Consider the following 20,832-nt stretch of genomic DNA (forward strand, 5'->3'; position numbering starts at 1 on the left):
TGTAAACCTTTTTCCGGCCAGGAACTGTATGGCCAAAGGGAGTCTCCTAGTAGGGTTCTTTTTTTTTTTTTTTTATCCTCACCCGAGGACATTTTTCCATTTTTTGTTCAGGTAGAGTGGGAGGGAGAGAGAGGAACAGAGAGAGAGAGAGAAACATCGATGTGAAAGGGACACGTCGAGTGGCTGCCACCCGCACAACCGACCAGGGCCGGGGACAAACTGCAACCGAGGTACCGCGCCCTTAGTGGGAACCGAACCCGGGTCTCTCAGGACCGCAGGCCGACGCTTTAACCGCTGAGCCAAACCGGCCAGGGCTCCTAGTAGGGTTCTTATAGTGATAGACAATTTTTTTTTTCAATTTTTAAAATTATAAAATGTTTAGCCCTGGCCGGTTTGGCTCAGCGGTTAGAGCGTCGGCCTGCGGTCCTGAGAGACCCGGGTTCGGTTCCCGCTAAGGGCATGTGCCTCGGTTGCAGTTTGTTCCCGGCCCTGGTTGGGTCGTGTGGGTGGCAACCACTCGATGTGTCCCTTTCATGTCGATGTTTCTCTCTCTCTCTCTCCCTCCCACTCTATCTGAACAAAATATCAAAAAAAAAAAAATGTCCTCGGGTGAGGACTAAAAAAAAAATTATAAAATGTTTAAATACATACGTAGAAAATTTTAAAGAGTAAAATGAACACCAATTTACCAATTGGAATAAATAATGTGCCTCTTGCTTAAGTTGCCATATTGCAAATGAAGCTCTCATTGGTGAGCTGGTTGGGGACCTATTCAGATTCCATTACTGCACCACCTTGACAGGTCACTGCCACTCACTGCGCCCCACTTTGGGAAGCTGGTTTCCTCTCCCTCCATTTTCATCCTGTTCAGGAGGTTGTAGATTGTCCCAGAACTCAGTATGCCCTCAGTATAGTGACAGGCTTTCTCAGTGGGAGGTTCATTGCCTGAAATTCACCTGGAACTTGAATGGTTAGCCCCTCAAAGTCTCAGATTATTTTTCTAAAATTCAATACATTGCAGGCAAGGGAGAGTTCATGTCACAATGGGATCCATTATTTTCTTTCTTTTTTTTTCTATCCTCACCCGAGGACATTTTTTCCATTTTTTTGTTCAGATAGTTCATATAGAGTGGGAGGGAGAGGGGAAGAGAGCGAGAAAGAGAAACATCAAGTGGTCATCACCGGCATGACCACAACCAGGGCCAGAGCGAACTGCAACCGAGGCATGTGCCCTTAGCGGGAACCGAACCTGGGTCTCTCTGGACCACAGGCTGACGCTCTAACCGCTGACCCAAACCGGCCAGGGCTGGGATCCATTATTTTCAACTCCAGATTAACACAGGAACTCTTCCATGATCTTCCCAGCAGTTCTTTCCATTTTCTCAATAGCAGATAGGTGTTATATTAAAATATTACTTTATAGACATGCTTTGTCATGATGGTTGGAGGGACAGGCCTGGTAGCACCTTAGAGGCTAAGCTAATTATAAAATACATTTTAAAAGGTTATCTTTTTTCTTATAAAAAGTAATACATAATGATTTAAAAATTCCAGAATGAGCCCTGGCCAGTTTTGCTCAGCGGTTAGAGCATCGGCCCGCGAACCAGAGTCCCGGGTTCGGTTCCTGCTAACGGCATGTACCTCGGTTACAGTTTGTCCCAGGTCCCGGTTGGGGTCGTGTGGGTGGCGACCAGTCGATGTGTCTCTCTCAAATCGATATTTCTCTCTCTCTCTCTTTCTCTCTCTCTCTCTCTCCTCCCTCCTCTCTCTCCCACTCTATCTGAAGATAAATGCAAAAAAATGTCCTCGAGTGAGGGTAAAAAAAAATTCCAGAATGATGCAAAATTCCAAAATGACTGGTAGAAAGTGAAACCCCTGATGACTAGGAATAGAGTAAAGGTGGGGGTGTCTCAGCTGTGCATTACTTAGGAATAAGAGCAGAGTTTGGATCCTTTGCAGCAGCTGCGTTGGTTTTAGATCTATCATGTCCCTAAATAAGGGCACACATACAGTCTCAGAGGTATAAGAAATAAGAGCTCATCAACACTCCACTCTAATTGTTAAATCTCACTCTAATTGTTAAATCAAAGATTTAAAATGCATCTCAAGCCTGGCCTGTGGGGCTCAATGGATTGAGCTTCGTCCCATGGACCGAAAGGTCCCAGTTCAATTCCCAGTCAGGGCACATGCCTGGGTTGCGGGCTTGATCCCCAGTGGGGGACGTGCAGGGGGATGTTTCTCTCTTACATCAGTGTTTCAATCTCTCTCTCTTTTCCTCTCTCTCTAAAAAATCAATAAAAACTTTTAAAAAAATAAAATAAAATGTATCCCAAGACTTTTTTATCCTCACTCGAGGACATTTTTCCATTTTTTTGTTCAGATAGAGTGGGAGGGAGAGAGAGGAAGAGAGAGAAACACTGACACGAAAGGGACACATCAAGTGGCTGCCACCCGCACGACCAACCAGGGCCAGGGACAAACTGCAACCAAGGCACGTGCCCTTAGCGGGAACCGAACCCTGGTCTCTCTGGACCACAGGCCGACGCTCCAACTGCTGAGCCAAACCAGCCAGGACTATACTCCTATTTTTACATTTCATTTTCATTTTTAAAACTCACTCAAACCTGAAAAAATGGAGATTTTGTGAGCCTCTCTTTACCTAGAAAGGCCTCAGTGTTGTCAAAACATCACTTTTCAAGAAGTCCCTGCCCATTGCAGAAGGTGTCGTTGCAATTGCAAAAGAGCCAGCTGTCGACTGGAAAGCCCCACTTCCTATCCAATTTTGTCATAGGTGCTTTATTCTCAGCTTAGAGGAGTTTCCTGGCCAGTCAAGACAGGGTCAGAGATCCAAGAAACACGAAAAACACTGCAGTTGTTACACAATTTCATCATTTTTTTGTCAGCAGTGGGAGGTTGCCTGTGAAGTGGCTGCGTTGCTGCTTTTGGTAATCATATCCTGGTCCTGGTCCTAGAGACACGCCAGTCAACACCCTTCTGGCCCAACCTAAGAATTGCACAATCTGACATTTGCACCAGAAATGTGCATTTGGGTTCATCCATTTTTTAGGAAAAACAGTGGATTGGGGATTATTTTCTCAGCAGGATCCAGAGAATAGGATGTTGTCAGCTGTTAAACCAAAAGCACTGAATGCTCTGTAAAATACAAAGCATGTTAGCCAATTGGACAATAAGATAAATTCAATCAACTAGAACTCTTTGGAGCCTTGATCTCAGGCTGGTCACACACAGGGCTGTTTGTTCAGCCAGGCACCAGAATGTTGTCACTGCCCTGTGGGAGTGGTCAGTAAGGCCCATTTTGAGCCTCATTGGTCAGCTGAAAAGGTGACATCCATAAAGTAATGCATAGTAAAATAATAAATTATTATCATACAGGGAGACAATATTGCAAAGTGGCTAATAGAGTGGGTTTGAATCCTGGCTCTAGGCAAGTCACTAAGCCACTAATCCTGTCTGTAAATGGGGTGATGAACCCTGCCCTGAAGGGGAGCTGCAGAAATTCTGGAAGATAATGGGTATAAAGCAAGCTGTGCTTGACACAGAGTAAGCACTGTTAGAGGGTAATTGCATTACCAACAAAACATCTGTAAGCCAAAAATGTCATAAGAAAGACAAAGTTTAAATCAGGATATGGATTATAAGTGATAATCTAAGTGTTAGAAACATCACCATTTTGCAATCACTATTGTAGTAGTTGATTTAGGAAAGGCTCATCAGTGAATGCTAAAACCATGGGATGAATGATTGTGGGAGAACCAGACATTTCTGCACAATTTTATTAATTACAAAGAAAAATGTCCTTTTACAATGGAGAGATCCTCGAGGATGCCCGAATATACCCTCAGTCTAACAATGAGGAAACAACCACATAAATCTAAATTGAGGAACGTTCTGCTTGGAATAGACTTTTCTTCTTTTTTTTTTTTATCCTCATCTGAGGACATTTTTCTATTTTTTGTTCAGATAGAGTGGGAGGGAGAGAGAGGAAGAGAGAGAGAAAGAGAAACATCGACGTGAAAGGGATACGAGTGGCTGCCACCCGCACGACCAACCAGGGCCAGAGACAAATTGCAACCGTGGTACGTGCCCTTAGTGGGAACCGAACCTGGGTCTCTCTGGACTGCAGGCCGACACTCTAACCGCTGAGCAAAACTGCCAGGGTGGAATAGATTTTTTTCTATTTATTTATTTATTAAGCCTCACCCAAGAATACTTTTCCATTCATATTCAGACAGAGTGTAAGGGGGTGGGGAGAGAAAAACATCAATGTGAGAGAAACACACTGATTGGCTGCCTTCCACACGACCCTGACCAGAGCCGGGGACCGAACCACAACCAAGGTACATGCCCTTGACCAGACTCGAACCTGAGACTCTTTAGTCCTCGGGCTGACACTCTAAACACTGAGCCAAACCAGCCATGGCTGAAATAGACTTTTCAAAAACATTAATGTCTTGAAAGAATAAAAAAAAGGAAGTGTGAAAGTGTCCAGCACATTATCAGGACAATTGAGGAAATTTGATTTGATGTTAATTTTCTTGAATGTAATGACTGTATTCTGATTATTTGAAATAATATATTTTTATCCTTGTTCTTAGTATTAAGGGTATCTAGAGTATTTGGAGTGATATCTGCTGTTTTTAATTAATTACCAAATTGTTCAAAAAATAATAATAGAAGTGGTTCATGAATATGAGAAAGGGCAGTCGGGGGGAGGAGGACATCACCAAATACTATGAAATGTAAACAGTTTGCAAATCCAAAAAAGGGTATATATAAGTGTTCATTGTACTATGCTCTCAACTTTTCTGTAGATTTGAAATTTTTTAAAACAAAACGTTGGGCATAAAGATCAGGGTATGCAGAAAGACAGAAGCTATTAACTGAGGAAGTTCACCCCATGTACAACTTCCATAAGCCCCCTCTGGGACCCCATACTAGGGTGTGAACTCCAAAGACACCTGTGCCTTTTTCACCTTGTTTCTCCAGCATCCTCACATGATGTCCAGAATATGTGTGTCTGCAAATGTGCATGGATGAGTGTCCTCTCTCTTGGTATGCTCCCAGGAAGCCGGGACAGAATCAGCCCTGGAAACAAACAAATCAGGACGGTGGTCCGGAGTATGGCACTGTGAGGCTTTTGTGTTGTAGTGCAGACAATTGGTACTGCATTAACAGGGATGACACCAGGGCTTGTCGCCTGACAGTGCCCTTCTGGCCTTGCCTGCCTTCTTGGGCAGGGAACAACAAAGCTTGCAGGGTTATATTTGCTGCTCCCATTCCCCTCGCCATTGGCTCTGGAGGGTCAATAAAACTCCAAGAGTCTGGAGGAGAACAGTTGGCCAGAGGTGCTCACCCTCATCATGGTCCTCTCTAGCATAGGACCAAGGACTCTGTTCCCACACCCCACTCCGAATCCTGGAAAAGGAGGGAAGCAACTGAGAGCCTGCCCAAGGATTAAGAGACTGGAATCCAATTCCAGATCCTCCCTCACAGACTTACCCACTGCTTTACAGTCCAGCCCTTGGAGGTGAGAGCTGGGGCAGTGGAGGACCACATGTGTGGCAAGGCGTTGAGCCCTCCCAGCTGGAAAAGCCTCTGAATCTGTGAGAAAGGGAACACAAGCCAGCAATCACCTCTCACAGCCTCAGTTCCCACCAAAGCACAAAGCATTTCCTGTGCCTTTTCCGTTATTTCACAAGCTGCCTCTTCTCACTCACTCCCTGGACTCAACGACAAGAGGACCTTTTTTTGCTCCCAGAAGCCAGACAGCTGGTTCCAGCCTGTTCTGGTCAACATCATGGCCAAGACCCCTAGTGACCATCTTTTGTATTCCCTGGAGGAGCTGGTGCCCTATGACTTTGAGAAGTTCAAATTCAAGCTGCAAAACACCAGCCTGGAGAAGGAGCACCCCCGGATACCTCGAGGCCAACTCCAGACAGCCAGGCCAGTGAAGCTGGCCACTCTGCTGCTCAGCCACTATGGGGAGAAGTATGCCATGCAGCTGACCCTGCAAATCCTGAAGGCCATCAACCAGCACCTCTTGGCAGAGGAGCTCCAGAGGGCAATTGGCCCAGGTAAGCGGACCCCATGTCCCCTCCTCTGCTAGCTGTTCATGAGGTGGGGTGGAAGTTGCAAGAATGAGCATGTGTTTGGACCAGTGCACTCTGACTTAGGGGCCAGGAGTCCCAGTCTACCATGATGTTAGTGACTTTGGCCAAGCAAGTCCCTTTCCCTGGTCTTTGGAGCTGGATTAGTAAAGCTAAGGTTCCCTATGGCTTAAAAAGGGCGGTGGTGGGGAGTGGGCAGCTGAATTTTTGAGTCAGAAAGAATCAGGAGAGACAGGAGCTAGATGCCTGTTCCTAGAGAATTCTTTCCGTCATTTGTGATTAATACGTGTACAGACAAGTATCTGGGTGAGCAAAAATGTCTTCTAACCAGTTATATTAACAAGGTTGATAGGTAATCTTTTCCTTGTTACCCTCCTAATTTCAGTTTTGAGTTCTTTTTATTTTTTTATTTATTGATTTTAGAGGGACAGAGAGAGAAAGGAAGGGAGAGAAATATCTATTTGTTGTTCCACTTATTTATGCATTTATTGGTTGTTTCTTTTTTTTTGTTTTTGTTTTTTTTATCCTCACCCGAGGATATTTTTCCATTTTTTGTACAGATAGAGTGGGAGGGAGAGAGAGGAAGGAGAGAGAGAGAGAAACATCGACGTGAAGGGACACATCGAGTAGCTGCCACCTGCACGACCAACCAGGGCCGGGGACAAACTGCAACCGAAGTACGTGCCCTTAGCGTGAACCGAACCCGGGTCTCTCCGGACCGCAGGCCGACGCTCTAACCGCTGAGCCAAACTGGCCAGGGCTATTGGTTGTTTCTTGCATGTGCCCTGACCTGGGTTAGAACCTGCAACCTTGGTGTACAGGGACAGCATTCTAACCAACTGAGTTTACACAGCCAAGGCTTGGGTCCTTCTTCTTTTTTTTTTCTTCATTGATTTTATAGAGAGAGGAAGGGAGAAGGAGAGAGAGATAGAAACATTGATAAGAGAGAACATCGACTGGCCGCCTCCTGCGTGCCCCCCCATTGGGGATTGGGCCCACAACCTGGGCATGTGTCCTGACCAGGAATCAAATGGGCAACCTCTTGGTACATGGGTTGACACTCAACCAGTGAGCCACACCGACCAGGTGGGTTCTTCTTTTTTTTAAATTTTATTAATTTTATTTTTTTCCATCACCATATATGCCCCCATCCCCTCTTGCACCTTCCCCTGCCCCCTGCAATTGAATTCTTCTTTAGCACATTTTACAAAGGCATTTTAAAATTGTCAAGAGGACTTTCTCCTTTTTCTTTCATTTTCCTTCCTCTCTTCCTTCCCTTTCTCCCTTCCTTTTTCTTCGTTCTCTCCTCTCTCTCCTCTTCCTTCCTTTCCTCTTTTCCTTCCTTCTCCTTCTTTTGCTGTACTTTCTGATTTTGTTGTATTGTGATCAAATAATGTGGACTATTTGATTCTTGCTTTTAAAGACATTTTTAAAGATTTTGGAGCTAACAGGATCAGTTTCTAAATATTCTTTGGTGTTTGAATTTTTCTTCCATTTTTACACTTTAAGAGTACATTAGAGCCCTGGCTGGGTTGGCTCAGTGGTTAGAGCGTTGGCCTGTGGACCAAAGAGTCTTGAGTTTGATTTTGGTCAAGGGCATGTACCTCGGTTGTGGCTCGATCCCTAGCCCTGGTCATGCAATAGGCAACCAATTGGTGTGTCTCTCTCACATGGATGTTTCTCTCTCTTATTCTACCTCCCTTCCTTCCACTCTATCAAAAAACCAATAGAAAAATATCCTCGGGCGAGGGTTTAAAAAAAAAAGAGTACATTAGAAATGCTCTTCATGTATTTCTGTGTGGAAGAAGAATGGTTGAAATAACATAAAAATTATCTGCTCTTTGAAAGAGTGAGAGAACTAAACCAATTATAATCTGAGTCCAGAATAATTTGATGAATAGATTTTTAAATTACTTTTTTATGTTTTAAAATCTGGTTATTAGCACCTTCAGGGTTTCTCAAGAGTTCTTAAGCCAGTTTTGGTAATTTACTTTTTCCTATGAAGCCCACAGCAAAGTGTTTTAAACAACCTTAAAGTAGTTTTTTTTTAATCAGATAGAGTGGGAGGGAGGGAGGGAGAGAGACAGAGAGAAACATCAATATGATAGAGCCACATAGACTGGTTGCCTCCCACATGACCCGACCAGGGCCGGGGACCAACGCAACTGAGGTACGTGCCCTTGACCGGAATTGAACCCGCAACTCATTGGCCCGCAGGCCGATGCTCTAACCACTGAGCAAAAATGGCCAGGGCACCTTAAAGTAATTTTAAAAAGAGCTTCCTCAAGTCATATATTACGGTGCTAATTACAGGTTATCTTCATTTCTTTATTAAAGTAGTAGTTTTCAAATTATATCCTAGGATGATATTTCAGGGATTCCTTAGAATATTAGCAAATACTTGATTCAAATTTTATTTTTTAATAAAAAATTTTTGTTAATTCTCACCAGAGGATATTCTTCCATTTGTTTTTAGATAGAGAGGAAGGGAGGGAAGGTGTGTGAGAGAGAAACATGGATGTGAGAGAGACACATCGATTGGATGCTGAGGATTAAATCTGCAACCCTTCAGTACACGGGGTGACGCTCTAACCGCTGAGCCAAACTGGCCAGGGCTTATTAACTTTAAAAAACGAAACAAATTCATATTAAAATGTATCAGTAACTGTTGTAGCCAGTGTGGTTCAGTGGTTAGTGCGTCAGCCTGTGAACTGAAGAGTGGCGGGTTTGATTCCCGGTCAAGGGCATGTAACTGGGTTGTAGGTTTGCCAACGGGGCCAGGGACAAACCGCAACCAAGGCACGTGCCCTTAGCAGGAACCAAATCCGGGACTCTCTGGTCCACGGGCCGACGCTCTAACTGCTGAACCAAACTGGCCAGGCTCAGGTTTGCCAAATTAAAAAATACTGAAGGCCACCAGTGTGATAGTTCATGCTGTACTTGACCTTTTTTTTTAAATGTAAATCTTGGAATTAAGCCTTTCCTGTCATTTTTGTTTTATTAAACAGTATCTTGAAATTTTCAGGCAAGCTGTTTTTCTAAAAAAATATATCATTTACACTTACTTATCTGTGTGAGTTAGGATTTTCTTCACCTGACAAAACCAAAGGAAAAACAGGAATAAATTACTTTCTGAAGTTTTAACTGTCTTTCATAGCCTGATTTCAAATTTTTATGCCAATAAAACACCTTAATTATTTTTTTCCAGTTTTATTGAGAAATAATTGACACACATTACTGTATAAGTTTAAGGCATACAGCATGATGGTTTGATTTACATATATTGTGAAATGATTACCACATAGGTTCAGCTAACACCCATCTTCTCATACAGTAAAATGGGAACTCTTAGGATTTACTCTTTTAACAACTTTCCGGTATAGCATACAACAATGTGGAAATTCTGTTCACCCCAATTGTGTGGGGGCAATGCCGCCTAAGACCCTCTTCAAATGAAATTACTCTTGAGGTTTTTCAGACTACATGAATAATGTGAATTTGGGCTGAAGCATAAAAGAGAACACTGTGTTTACAAATCTTCAGGAGAGATTTTCTTTCTCTAATGTCAAGATCTACAAATACACATCCTTGCTGTCTCCTTCTGTATGGAGGATTTTCTTTAAAACCATTAACTATGAATTTTCAAAAATACTCAGGATAGAGAGTACTATGGTGAAGCTTCCTTGTACCCATCACCCACTTCAATGATTACCACTTCAATGTATTCATTCTGAATACATCTATTTTTCCTCTTGCTTACTACCGTAATTGAGTTTTGTTTTTCTGGAGAATTGTATTTATTTGTTTTTTGTTTTGTTTTTAATCCTCACCCGAGGGTATTTTTCCATTTATCTTCAGATAGAGCAGGAGGGAGGAAGAGGGAGAGAGAGAGAAACATCGATGGGAGAGAGACATCGATTGGTTGCCACCCGCACGACCCCAACGGGTGATGGGGATGAACTGCAACTGAGGTACATGCCCTTGGCCAGAATAGAACCCGGGACTCTTTAGTCTGCGGGCCGATGCTCTGACCACTGAGCCAAACCAGCCAGGTCTATTTATTTGTTTTTATTGAAGTAACATTGGTTGATAATATTATATAAATTTCTGGTGCACACTATAATTCGATATCAGTATACACTATAGCATGGTCAACATCAAAAGTCTAGTTTCCACATATTACTTCTTTATTGATTTTATAAGTGAATTATTTACTGATTGATTTTATAATCACACACAAATTTATACCAATAAACTTGGGTTTTATTTATTTTATGTATGAAGAATTCTATTTTTCAAATTCTTATATTGGAAGCAAATTGTCCTGTCTAAAAAGTTTGAAAGCACTATTTGAAAAATATATAGTTGCCCTGCCAGTTTGGTTCAGCGGTTGGAGCGTCGGCCTGCAGTCCAGAGAGACCCGGGTTCGGTTCCCGCTAAGGGCACATGCCTCGGTTGCAGTTTGTCCCTAGCCCTGGTTGGGTTGTGCGGGTGGCAGCCACTCGATGTGTCCCTTTCACATCGATGTTTCTCTCTCTCTCTCTCTTCCTCTCTCTTCCTCCCACTCTATATCTGAACAAAAAATGGAAAAATGTCCTCAGGTGAGGGAAAAAAAAATTAAAAAAAAGAAAAATATATAGCAAATAGTATGTTCTTATTTAATGGCAATTGACTGCTATTGTCTAGAATTTCTGAACTTCTCTAATTTCTGAGGGGATTCTCTCTTCTCTTTCTTCCCTCAGCCGTTGGCCCTAAGCACCAGACATTTTCATGCCTTTGCATTTCCTTGTCTTTTCAGAATGTCCCATACAAGAAAGTGGCAATGAGTGTTCAGCAGTGTCGTGTTCCTCTGGGGAGAATAAGCCCAAGAGCCTGAAGATACCAGATGGCCTGGAAGGTGACAGGCAGCAGCAAAGTGGTGATGGGGCAGCCAGCCAGCCCGAGGCTGGGAAGGGGCCCCAGAAGAAGCCTCAGGGCAAACGGAGAGACCAGAAGGGCTCAGAGGGCCTGGATGTACAGGCCAAGCCAGGGCCCAGGGGCATGACTCTGTCTTCTAGGAAAAGTCCGCTCCCCAGAAGGCTACAAGGGGAGAAGGGGGCTGAGTCAAGTGTCAGGCTACGCAGGAATGCCAGCTCTGCAGGAAGGCTCCAAGGACTCTCCAGTGGGTCATGTGCTGGGTCCCCAGGAAGGAAAGAATGCAAGATATCTGAAGCATATGTACCTTCAAAAAAGAATCGACCCAAAAGTCTTGAATTTACCATTTCTTCAGGAGAGAGAACGCCTCCCAATTCAGAAACTCTTCTGCCTCAAGAGAAAATGAGAAGTGAGAATCTGGACTCAGCAGCTACCCTCAGCAAAGTGGCCACTCTGGATGTAGGGGCTACTGTGGCTCCAGAGAAAGGCTCCAGAAATCCAGAACATTCTGTGATCCTGGATGGAGGAGCATTCAGGAATATGCTTTCCAAAGTATTGTTGGCTGGAGAGGAGAAGACCTGGGAGCATCCAGAATCCACAGCACCTTTGGAGAAAAGTGGAATTGAGGGTCCAGAGACACCTGAGACGTTGGGGGAGGTGGTAGGTGGTGAGCTTTCAAATCCAGAAGTCCTTCCACCTTCAGGTAAGGAAGGACCCCAGAATCCAGAAGACCTGGTGTCCTTAGGAATGGTGACCTGTGCAGGTGTTCTTCCACAACCCTCCTTTTATCCCCCACTGTATTTCTGTTACTGGATCCCTGCGTGCCCCCTGAGGTCCCCAACCCTTTGAGAATCTGTTGGAGGCTGTGAATCCTGAAGAAAAGAGGTATATGCACATCTTCACAAAACGCTGCATCAAATTTCAGTTAGTTCTTACACACTCTGGAGTCCTGCTTTAGAATTCCAGGGGCTTCATGGACCCCAGGTTGAGCATCTGGGAAAGAATGGGTAAAAATATGCCCTTCTCTCAGTAACCCCATGGCAGTGTGTCATGGAGCTGAGGAGCTGCCATTTGCCTCTCTCTGGGCGGGGAGGAGAGTTGTTGGCTAAAACCCTAGGTCTCTTTTACTAAGGAGGTAGAAATTAGGATTATTTGGGTTTTGAATGACAGGAACACAATAACAGTGACTGAAACAAGGCAGAAGTTTGTTCCTCTTTCACATAATTGATACACAGGTGGTCCAGGGCAGATGTGGTACTCCATAAGGCCAGGAACCCAGGTCCCTGCTGTTTTTCTGCTCATCGAGTTTGCTTTCAAGCTCATGGTCTCAGATAGTGGCATCCTCATTCCAGGAAGCAGGACAGAGAGACAAAGGAGAATAGTATCACTTAGGGAAGGTTTCCAGAAGTTTCTAGAAGCTAGTCACAACACCTCCATTTACATTCCTTTAGCCAGAATGTAGTCAAATAGCCACAACCAAGTGCAAAGGAGGCTGAAAAATGTAGGGTGTTTTTTCTGGTTAATTCTCACCTGAAGATATTTTTTCCATTGAGTTGTTTAGAGAGTGGACGGGAGGGAGGGATAAAAAGAGGGAGGAAGAGGAGAGAGAGAGAGAGAGAGAGAGAGAGAGAGAGAGAGAGAGAGAGAGAGAGATTGGTTGTTCCACTTATTTTTGCATTCATTGGTTAATTCTTGTATTCTTGTATGTGCCCTGACCAGGGATCAAACCCACAACCTTGGCCTATCCAGATGATGCTCTAACCAACTGAGCTACCCGGCCAGGGCCTGTCATATCCGCTTTGTGAAGTTGTGCTATGGTATTGGGGCAGAGTTAGTCATAGCTGTATGTTATCATGGCAGATTATACCCTTTAGCCTTATAAAGTCCCCTTCTTTACTTTTATTTAATGCTTCCTGAATGTGGTATGAACATGGTGTGAAAGGTGGTCCATTTGTTCCTTTATTCAACATACACTTCCCCAAGGCCCACCATGTGCCAGGGAGTCTGCTAGGGGCTGAGTGTCTGGCTATGAGCCAGTCAATATCTCCCGGGAGTTCCTACTCAATTCATTAGCAGACTGGGTGGTTTAAGTGGTAAAGCAAACACTAGTCAAAACTTCTTGCTGTCTCTATATCAACTGCTAGCTCAGTGTGTGTGCGGGAGGAAGGCACAGAATTTACAGCAAAAGCCCTTTCTTTAGAATAAGTGCCCAAGAATTCCAGGTCTCAGGACTGTCATGATATCTAGCCCTTAGCTCTCAGTCCCGGAGACTTGCCTGTTTCTTTGCTGGAGAGTAATAGGAGAGGGACAAGCTAGGATGTGGCCACAGTCTAATAGAGACCTTACAGGTCTCAGGTGTGGGCTCTTTCTCTGCTGTGTTTTTGCAACACCCCTTTGTAACATCTTGAGTTTGTCACTCAGGAGATTTTTCCACTGCTATGTCCCCAGGGAGGCCCCAGGATGAGGCTGTGTGTCCCCTTTGCCATGCCCAGGAAGGAGATCCAGTTGGTGGCACTTGTGTGCACGATTCCTGCAGCTGCTCCGTTGCTTCTAGGGATCCCAAGGCCTCAGGTGGTTGCTTGCCCAAATGCCTCAGGTGCCAGGTCTCGCTCTCAAGGAAGAGCTCTGGAAGCCTCGAGCAGCGGGAGGGCCTACAGATGGCCAGCCTGAGCCCCCAGGCCCTGCCACAATGTAAGCGTCACATGAAGCAGGTCCAGCTGCTCTTCTGTGAGGACCACGGGGAGCCTATCTGCCTCATCTGCAGCCTGAGTCAGGAACACAGAGGCCACCAGGTGCGCCCCATCGAGGAAGCTGCCCTGGAATACAAGGTAGGACTTCCTGTCTGGGGGCTCTGCTCTGATGAGCACTTGGATATTTGGGGGTTTGCTTCACTTTCCCAATGACACTAGGAGGTTGGTGCAATAGCCACCACTTTTGAGCTGTAAATGGCAAAAACACAATACAAACCAGGACGGCAAAGAGAGAATTTACCAGTTCATGTAGCTTAGAGGTCCAAGGGCCTCACTTCAGGTGCTCACAGGAGGTTATCAGGAATTTCTCTTTCTCTTGCGCCTGCTTCCCTTGGTGTGATGGGAACCCCTCCCTTTGCTCTTGGCTGCAGTCCCCTCAGCCTTATTCTCTAAGCAGATTTCCCCTTCTAGAGTTGGCACCAACTAAAAATAGTAGGAGCCAAGTTTAAGCTTCAACAAGTGCTCTTTGTTCAGAAGCAAATTCAGAAGCAGCTGGAGCATCTGAAGGAGTTGAAAAAATCCGGAGAGGAGCAGAGATCTCAGGGGAATAAGAACACTTCAAACTACCTGGTAAGGCCAAGGGTGTTCTATAGCCAGTCCTTACCCAGGGTCACCCCTGCAGGAGGGAGGGATGAAGAGTAAACTGGGGTTCCCGAGGTTCTGGTTTATAGGGAAGCAGAGCTGATCATATATTTAGAATTACCTGCTTTTGGTGGGAGGAGGTGCAGGGTGCAAGGGGAGGGGAGAGGTAATAGGTGTCCAAGGGGACAACTGCAGAAGGGGACCACCCACCACAGGGAGGGTCATCCCCAAGGACCTTGTTGCACTTTCTCTTACTCACCACAAAGTGATTTAGAGAAACTACTGCCAGTGGCTGTGGCTGAGGGATGGGATTGAGGAAATGGGAGGAGGGACTTTTCAATTTTGAATACTCTTTACTGCTTTTATCATTGTTGCCCATTTTATTTTATTTTTTTTTTACAAAAACATACTGATTTTTAAAATTCAGATTGTTCAATGTACATTTTCTTTAAAACAGTGGTTTTGCAATGTCACAAATTATTTGCCTTCCTCTGTGGAGCTGGTGTCCAGCCTCTTGGATGCGTAAACTGCTTCCATTTTACCTTCAAGTCAAGGCACCTACCCCACAGAGCCTCTATTTATCTGATGCATTTGTTCTGTTGACTGGATCCTGTCTCCCTCTCTGGGTGCCAAACTTCTGTTGGGACCCTCACATCGCAATGGGAAACAGACAAAGATAAAAAGAATGGGACGAGAATGACTTTGGCCCAGGTGCCTGACTTTTGGGAAACTCCTAAATTGTAGTAAAATAAAAACCCCTTCCTGTAACCCCAGGGGGTTTAGAACTTGTGGATAGAATAGGGGTCAGGGATGCCCCCTGAGAAGGGTGAGCCATGAAACTGGGCTGCTCAGGGAAACCAGGAAGACAAGAGGGTCCAGCCTTTGCTGGGGAGTTCCTGGGCAAACACATCCACCTTATTGCACAGACCCCTATACCTCTCTGTCCCCTTTCCCAGAAACAAACTGAAATCCAGAAGCAGAGAGTCAGGTACCAGTTGGAGCAGTTGTGCCAGTTTCTGGAGCAGCAAGAGCGGCTCTTTGTGGCCTGGCTGGAGGAGCTGGGCCAGACCATTGGCCAAGTCAGGGAGACATATGACACCCAAGTGTCAAGGGACATTGCCCTTCTCAACAAGCTGATTGAGGAGCTAGAGGCCAAGCAGTGCCTGCCGGAATGGGAGCTTATGCAGGTGAGTGTGGCTGGACCTGGCCTTGCCCTGTCCACTGTGCCCATTAGGATGACATGGGCTCCTAGCACCATCAGCTCTGCCCAAGCCAGTGAGTGGCTGAATTCCTTGGGGCTAAGGGTGGGACTTGGTCTTGGTGACCAACAATGCCTCTTGTACCCAGATCCATTTGGTGAGCTCTTAGGAGCCCAGAGTGGCCCAGAATCCAGGGAACCTCTTGGCATCTCCCAGAACAGACCAGGGCTTGGGTGCAGGTCTGTTGCAGGCCACAGCCACTTCAGGGAATTAGAATTAGAATTGGGAGAAGTGCCCTGGCCGGTTTGGCTCAGCGGTTGGATGGTTGGAGCGTCGGCCTGCGGACCAGAGGGTCCCGGGTTCGGTTCCCGCTAGGGGCACGTACCAAAAAAAAAAAGAATTGGGAGAAGTGCCCCAGTTTTGCTGATGCCCTGGGACCCAGGATGAGAGGCCAGTAGTGCAGCCCCTGGGAAACTAGTAATAAAGAGCTTTTCTCTTTTCTCTCCTAGGACATCGGAGTCACCCTGCACAGGTACTGAGAGGTCCCCTGATGATCCCTTGGGTGTCCTGCAGGAAGCATTTGGGGAGGCAGTGCTAGAAGGGAGACATTCCCACCCTGGGTCTGGGATTCCTCCCCAGGCTCCTCCCATTTCCTGCAGCTACTTAAGGCTTTTCTGTATCTGTGTAGGGAAAACAGGTATGATCAGGAGAACATGGGGTTGAAGACTGGAAAGAATGAACACAGCCTGCTGTGCTGATTGTGGCTTCCTAAGAAACCTCCCTAATAGATTATGTCCTATATAATTCACCTCACGAAAACTGTTCTTGCAGTGCCTGTGGCCTCAGGAAGGGAAGCACTTTGAGGAATGGAGCTGCTAAGCCCAGCAGGCAGGGGAGGGGATCGGAGGGAGGAGGCTGGATGTTGCAGTCACCTCTGGAGCTTTACAAAATCCTGACATCCAGGCCCTGGCAGATGAATTAAAGCTGAATCTTCAGTAGTGCAACTCAGGAATCAATTTTTTAAGTCTTTTTTTGTGTGTGTATGTGTGGTAAAATATACATAACATAAAATTTATCATTTTTAAATGTATGTTCATTGGCATTAAATACATTTACATTATTATGCAACCATCACTACAAACCATCTCCAGAACTTTTTCATCTTCCCAAATGGAAATTCCATACCACTGAACAACTCTCATGCCCCCCATCCCCAGTCCCTGGCAACCACCACTCTACTTTGTGTTTGTGAATTTGACTACTCAAACTTCCTCATCTAAGTGGAATCATAAAATATTTGTACTTTTATGTTTAGCTTATTTCATTTAGCATAATGTCTACATGCTGTAGCACGTTAGAATTACATTCCTTTTTTAAGGCTGAATAATATTTCACTGTATGTATATACCAAATTTTGTTCATCCATTCTTACATCATTGGGCACTTAGATTGCTTCCACCTTTTGGCTATTGTGAATAATGCTGCTATGAATATTGTTTGAGTCTCTGCTCTCAATTCTTTTGGGTATATACCCAGAAGTGGAATTTCTCTATTATGTGGTAATTCTATATTTAGTTTTTTTGAGGAACCACCATATTTCCTAGAGTGTCTGCTCCATTTTACATTCCCACCAGCAATGCACAAGGGTTCAAACCTCTCAACATCCTTACTAACATTTGTCATTTTTGTTTTTAATTAGTTATTGATTTTGGAGAAGGGGAAAAAGAGAGAGAGAGAAACACTGATTTGTTGTTCCACTTATTTATGTATTCATTGGTTGATTCTTGTATGTGCCCTGACCAGCAATCAAACTTACAACCTTGGCATATTGAGACAATGATCTAACAAACTGAGCTACCTGGCCAGGCTACTTTTTTCTTCTTCTTTTTTTTATCCTCAACCAAGGACATTTTTGCATTTATCTTCAGATAGAGTGGGAGGGAGAGAGAGGGGAAGAGAGAGAGAGAAACATCTATGTGAGAGAGACACATCGAGTGGTTGCCACCCACACAACCCCAATCGGGGTCGGGGACAAACTGCAACCAAGGTATGTGCCCTTAGCAGGAACCGAATGCGGGACTCTCTGGTCCGCAGGTCGATGCTCTAACCGCTGAGCCAAACTGGCCAGGGCAGGCTACTTTTTTCTTAATAGCAGCCATCCTAATGGGTGTAAAGTAGCATTGTGTTTTCTTCCCTTCATCTATTATCATTTTATTTCAATAGAAAAATAATGACTAAGGAAGTGTAATTAACAACATACAGTCATCCCTCGCCACTTTGCGCTTCGACTTTCGCGGCTTCACTCTACTTGGTTTTTTCAAAGAGTCATTAAAAAGTTGATCGAGACAGTGAAAATGATATAGCGCATGCTCGGTTGTCTGAGTCAATTATACACCCCTGTATTACAATTAAAATTAAAATTACTGTACGTACGAATTGTAGGCCTATGTATTCGAGCACCCCAGGAATCTTTCAACGCCAGGTGCAACCACTAGAGTGTGGAACGGATTAACCGCGATAAATGAGGGAAGACTGTAGATAATTCGGGGCTGAGCATTTCAACATCAGAGCATTTTAAGGCCATTATTAAAACTTTTGGTTTTAACATCAGTACTTTAAAAAATTTCCCAGGTGATACAAATCCATAGGCAAAGTGGAGGACCAGTGTTTAGAACCTGAAGTCCAGGGAGGACTTTCTTTGCAAAGCCCAGGCTGGGGTGGGTGTGCCCTGTGGAGGCTGTACCTTCCTTCCATTTTATGGGAGCATGGGTCACTCCATGCTCCAGCTCTCTCTGGACAACAGTCTTTTGTTTCTAGAGCCAGGACGGTGACTGTGCCTGAGCCATGGGCCACCCCTCTAGAAGTGAAAGAAAAGATCCACCTGCTCCACCAGAAATCAGAGTTTGTGGAGAAGAGCATGAAGCATTTCTCAGGTAGGTAGGTGGGCTTGGAGGAAGACAGGGGGTACCTGCTCACTTTTTCCCTGAGATCCATGTAGCCCAGAGTCCCCAGGCATCCCTTTTCCATCTCTCATGGTCTTCTGACTCTGCCTTCAGCCTCCCCCCGATCTGTTCCTAACTAGAGAACTTAACTCTAGCTCTCTTTCTCCTTAGAAACCCTGCGTTCAGAAATGGAAACCTTCAATGGTAAGTATGGTGGTGGTAATATGTGCTGAGCAGGAATTATTGTGATATTCCCTTGTACTGTTGACTTCTGGGCATTATTTAGAAGAGAGAAAAACACCTGTAACAAAGGCAAGAGAAAGGTCCTCACAAGTTCTGTGAAAGACTCCTTTAGCTGGGTCAACTCATCAGTCCAGAGAGAGGCTCAGGTGCCTGGGAGGAATTGGGTTATATCCAAGCAGAGGAATCAAGGTCCTGAGCACAGGGGTTCTTGTCTTTCCTGGTTGTGGGGATCAAGGTAGATTTAGCCGTCTGAGTGGAAATGCTCAGGATTTTCCCCCCTCATCTCCTTTTCTTTGTAGTTCCAGAACTGATTCACGCTCAGGCACATGCTGGTAAGTGCCCAGATCAAGGCGAGTGGCCTTGGCCTGATGGATCTCTGTGCTGTCCCGTGTTCCAGAAGAATGGCTCTGTCCATGTTTCCTGGTGGTGGGGAGAGCCTGTGGGGATGTTGCCCATTGACTTCCAGTGAGGCATTCTAATTCTCTCTGCAGTTAATGTGACTCTGGATGCAGAAACTGCCCACCCCAACCTCATTGTCTCTGATGACCTGAAGAGTGCTAGACTTGGAAACAAGTTGAACCGTATGCCTGACAGTCCGGAAAGATTTGATAGCTGCCTCTTCACCCTGGGCTCTCCAAGCTTCCTCTCTGGCCACCACTACTGGGAAGTGGAGGTGGGAGACAAGACAGGGTGGGTCCTGGGCATCTGCAAGGCATCCACAAGCAGAAAGGGGAGCTTGACTCTGTCGCCGGAGAATGGCTACTGGGTGGTGATGATGATGAAGCGAAATGAGTACCAGGCATCCACCTTTCCCCCAACCCGCCTGCGGATGAGGGAGCCCCCCAGGCGTGTGGGCATCTTCCTGGACTACAAGGCTGGAGCCATTTCCTTTTACAATGTGACAGCCAAATCACACATCTACACATTCACCAGCTTCTCTTTCTCTGGGCTCCTTCAACCAATCTTCAGTCCTGGGACACATGATGGAGGGAAGAACATGGATCCACTCACCATCTGCCCAGTGGGTGACCAGGGGCCTCACTGAAAGCCCTACACTTTGCATCTTTCTTCCAACTCCCAGCCTTGTATCATGAATTCATATATTTGAAAGTTATTATTGAACATATACTGGGTTCTGTGTGCTTTTTATTTATAATAAATAATAGTCCTTGTGCCCCGGGAGCTTATGGAATAGTAGAAGTAAGCTAGGTACTCAAATAATGGTAAACCAAGGGTGAAGAGAACACTGGTGACATGCCATGTGTTTGTTTGTTTTTTTTTTTTCTTCAGAGTGGGAAGTACACGACTATTGCTCAATAAGCCCTGGTATAGATTAGCACCCTAAGATGTTCCTGAGACAGAGATCCACCCTCATTTTCCCTCAGTACCTATGTGTCCCCTCATTTTATTCTCCTCTGTCTTGAGGACTTGGGAATTCTAGAAAACAAACAAACTAGCTAAATAAGCAGAGTGGCTTGCTATAAAATGTTTTTGTACCTGGATTAATGAACTATGGTTCTTAAGAGTATAGGCTAGGCCTGATAAATAAATTTATTAGAAAATGTGATCATAATTTCATTTGTTGTTACTCGATTGATCTCTGTGTGATACCATTTCCCTACTAAACACCACGAAAGAGATGGAGCTATTGTGGTGGAAAAAACATTTGACATATATTCCAAGTGTCAAATTATTCTGTCCTGATATGTATAATCTGTAAACCTGTGGAATATTAGGTGCTCTAATTCACAGATGTCCCCTTTGTCACCACCATTTAAAGACATGTAAAGAGAAGAAATGTAAGGGAAAAAAAGAATCAAATGAAAATTAAACTCCAAACTCTTCCCACCTCAACTCCTCTTTGCACATCTTCACACTAGAGCCTAAATTGGACTCTAGTTCTCCATGGTTATGACCGGAGCACGAAACACATGCTTTGCTGTCTTCATGGAGCTTTGTTTTATGTGAATAATCCACATCCTGACATAGTTCATGTGCCTTATTTGATTAGCTGTTCCCTATGGTTGGTCATTTGTTCCTCCCAGTCATCCCTTACTATAGCCTTTTCACAACC

General features: G+C 44.9%; 1 protein-coding gene across 1 annotated transcript; it reads left to right on the forward strand.

The window, feature by feature from the left end:
• The first annotated feature begins 5,752 nt into the window (after positions 1-5,752).
• Positions 5,753-19,833, forward strand: MEFV (MEFV innate immuity regulator, pyrin). Its single transcript, XM_036280198.1, has 10 exons — positions 5,753-6,095; positions 10,927-11,745; positions 13,491-13,870; positions 14,267-14,362; positions 15,331-15,561; positions 16,083-16,105; positions 18,391-18,506; positions 18,687-18,719; positions 19,058-19,090; positions 19,250-19,833. The coding sequence occupies exons 1-10, from the start codon at positions 5,819-5,821 to the stop codon at positions 19,801-19,803; spliced, it is 2,562 nt and encodes an 853-aa protein (XP_036136091.1). The 5' UTR covers positions 5,753-5,818; the 3' UTR covers positions 19,804-19,833.
• The last annotated feature ends 999 nt before the right edge of the window (positions 19,834-20,832 follow it).

This window comes from Molossus molossus, unplaced genomic scaffold (genome assembly GCF_014108415.1).
Source record: "Molossus molossus isolate mMolMol1 unplaced genomic scaffold, mMolMol1.p scaffold_m16_p_3, whole genome shotgun sequence".
Lineage (NCBI taxonomy): Eukaryota > Metazoa > Chordata > Mammalia > Chiroptera > Molossidae > Molossus > Molossus molossus.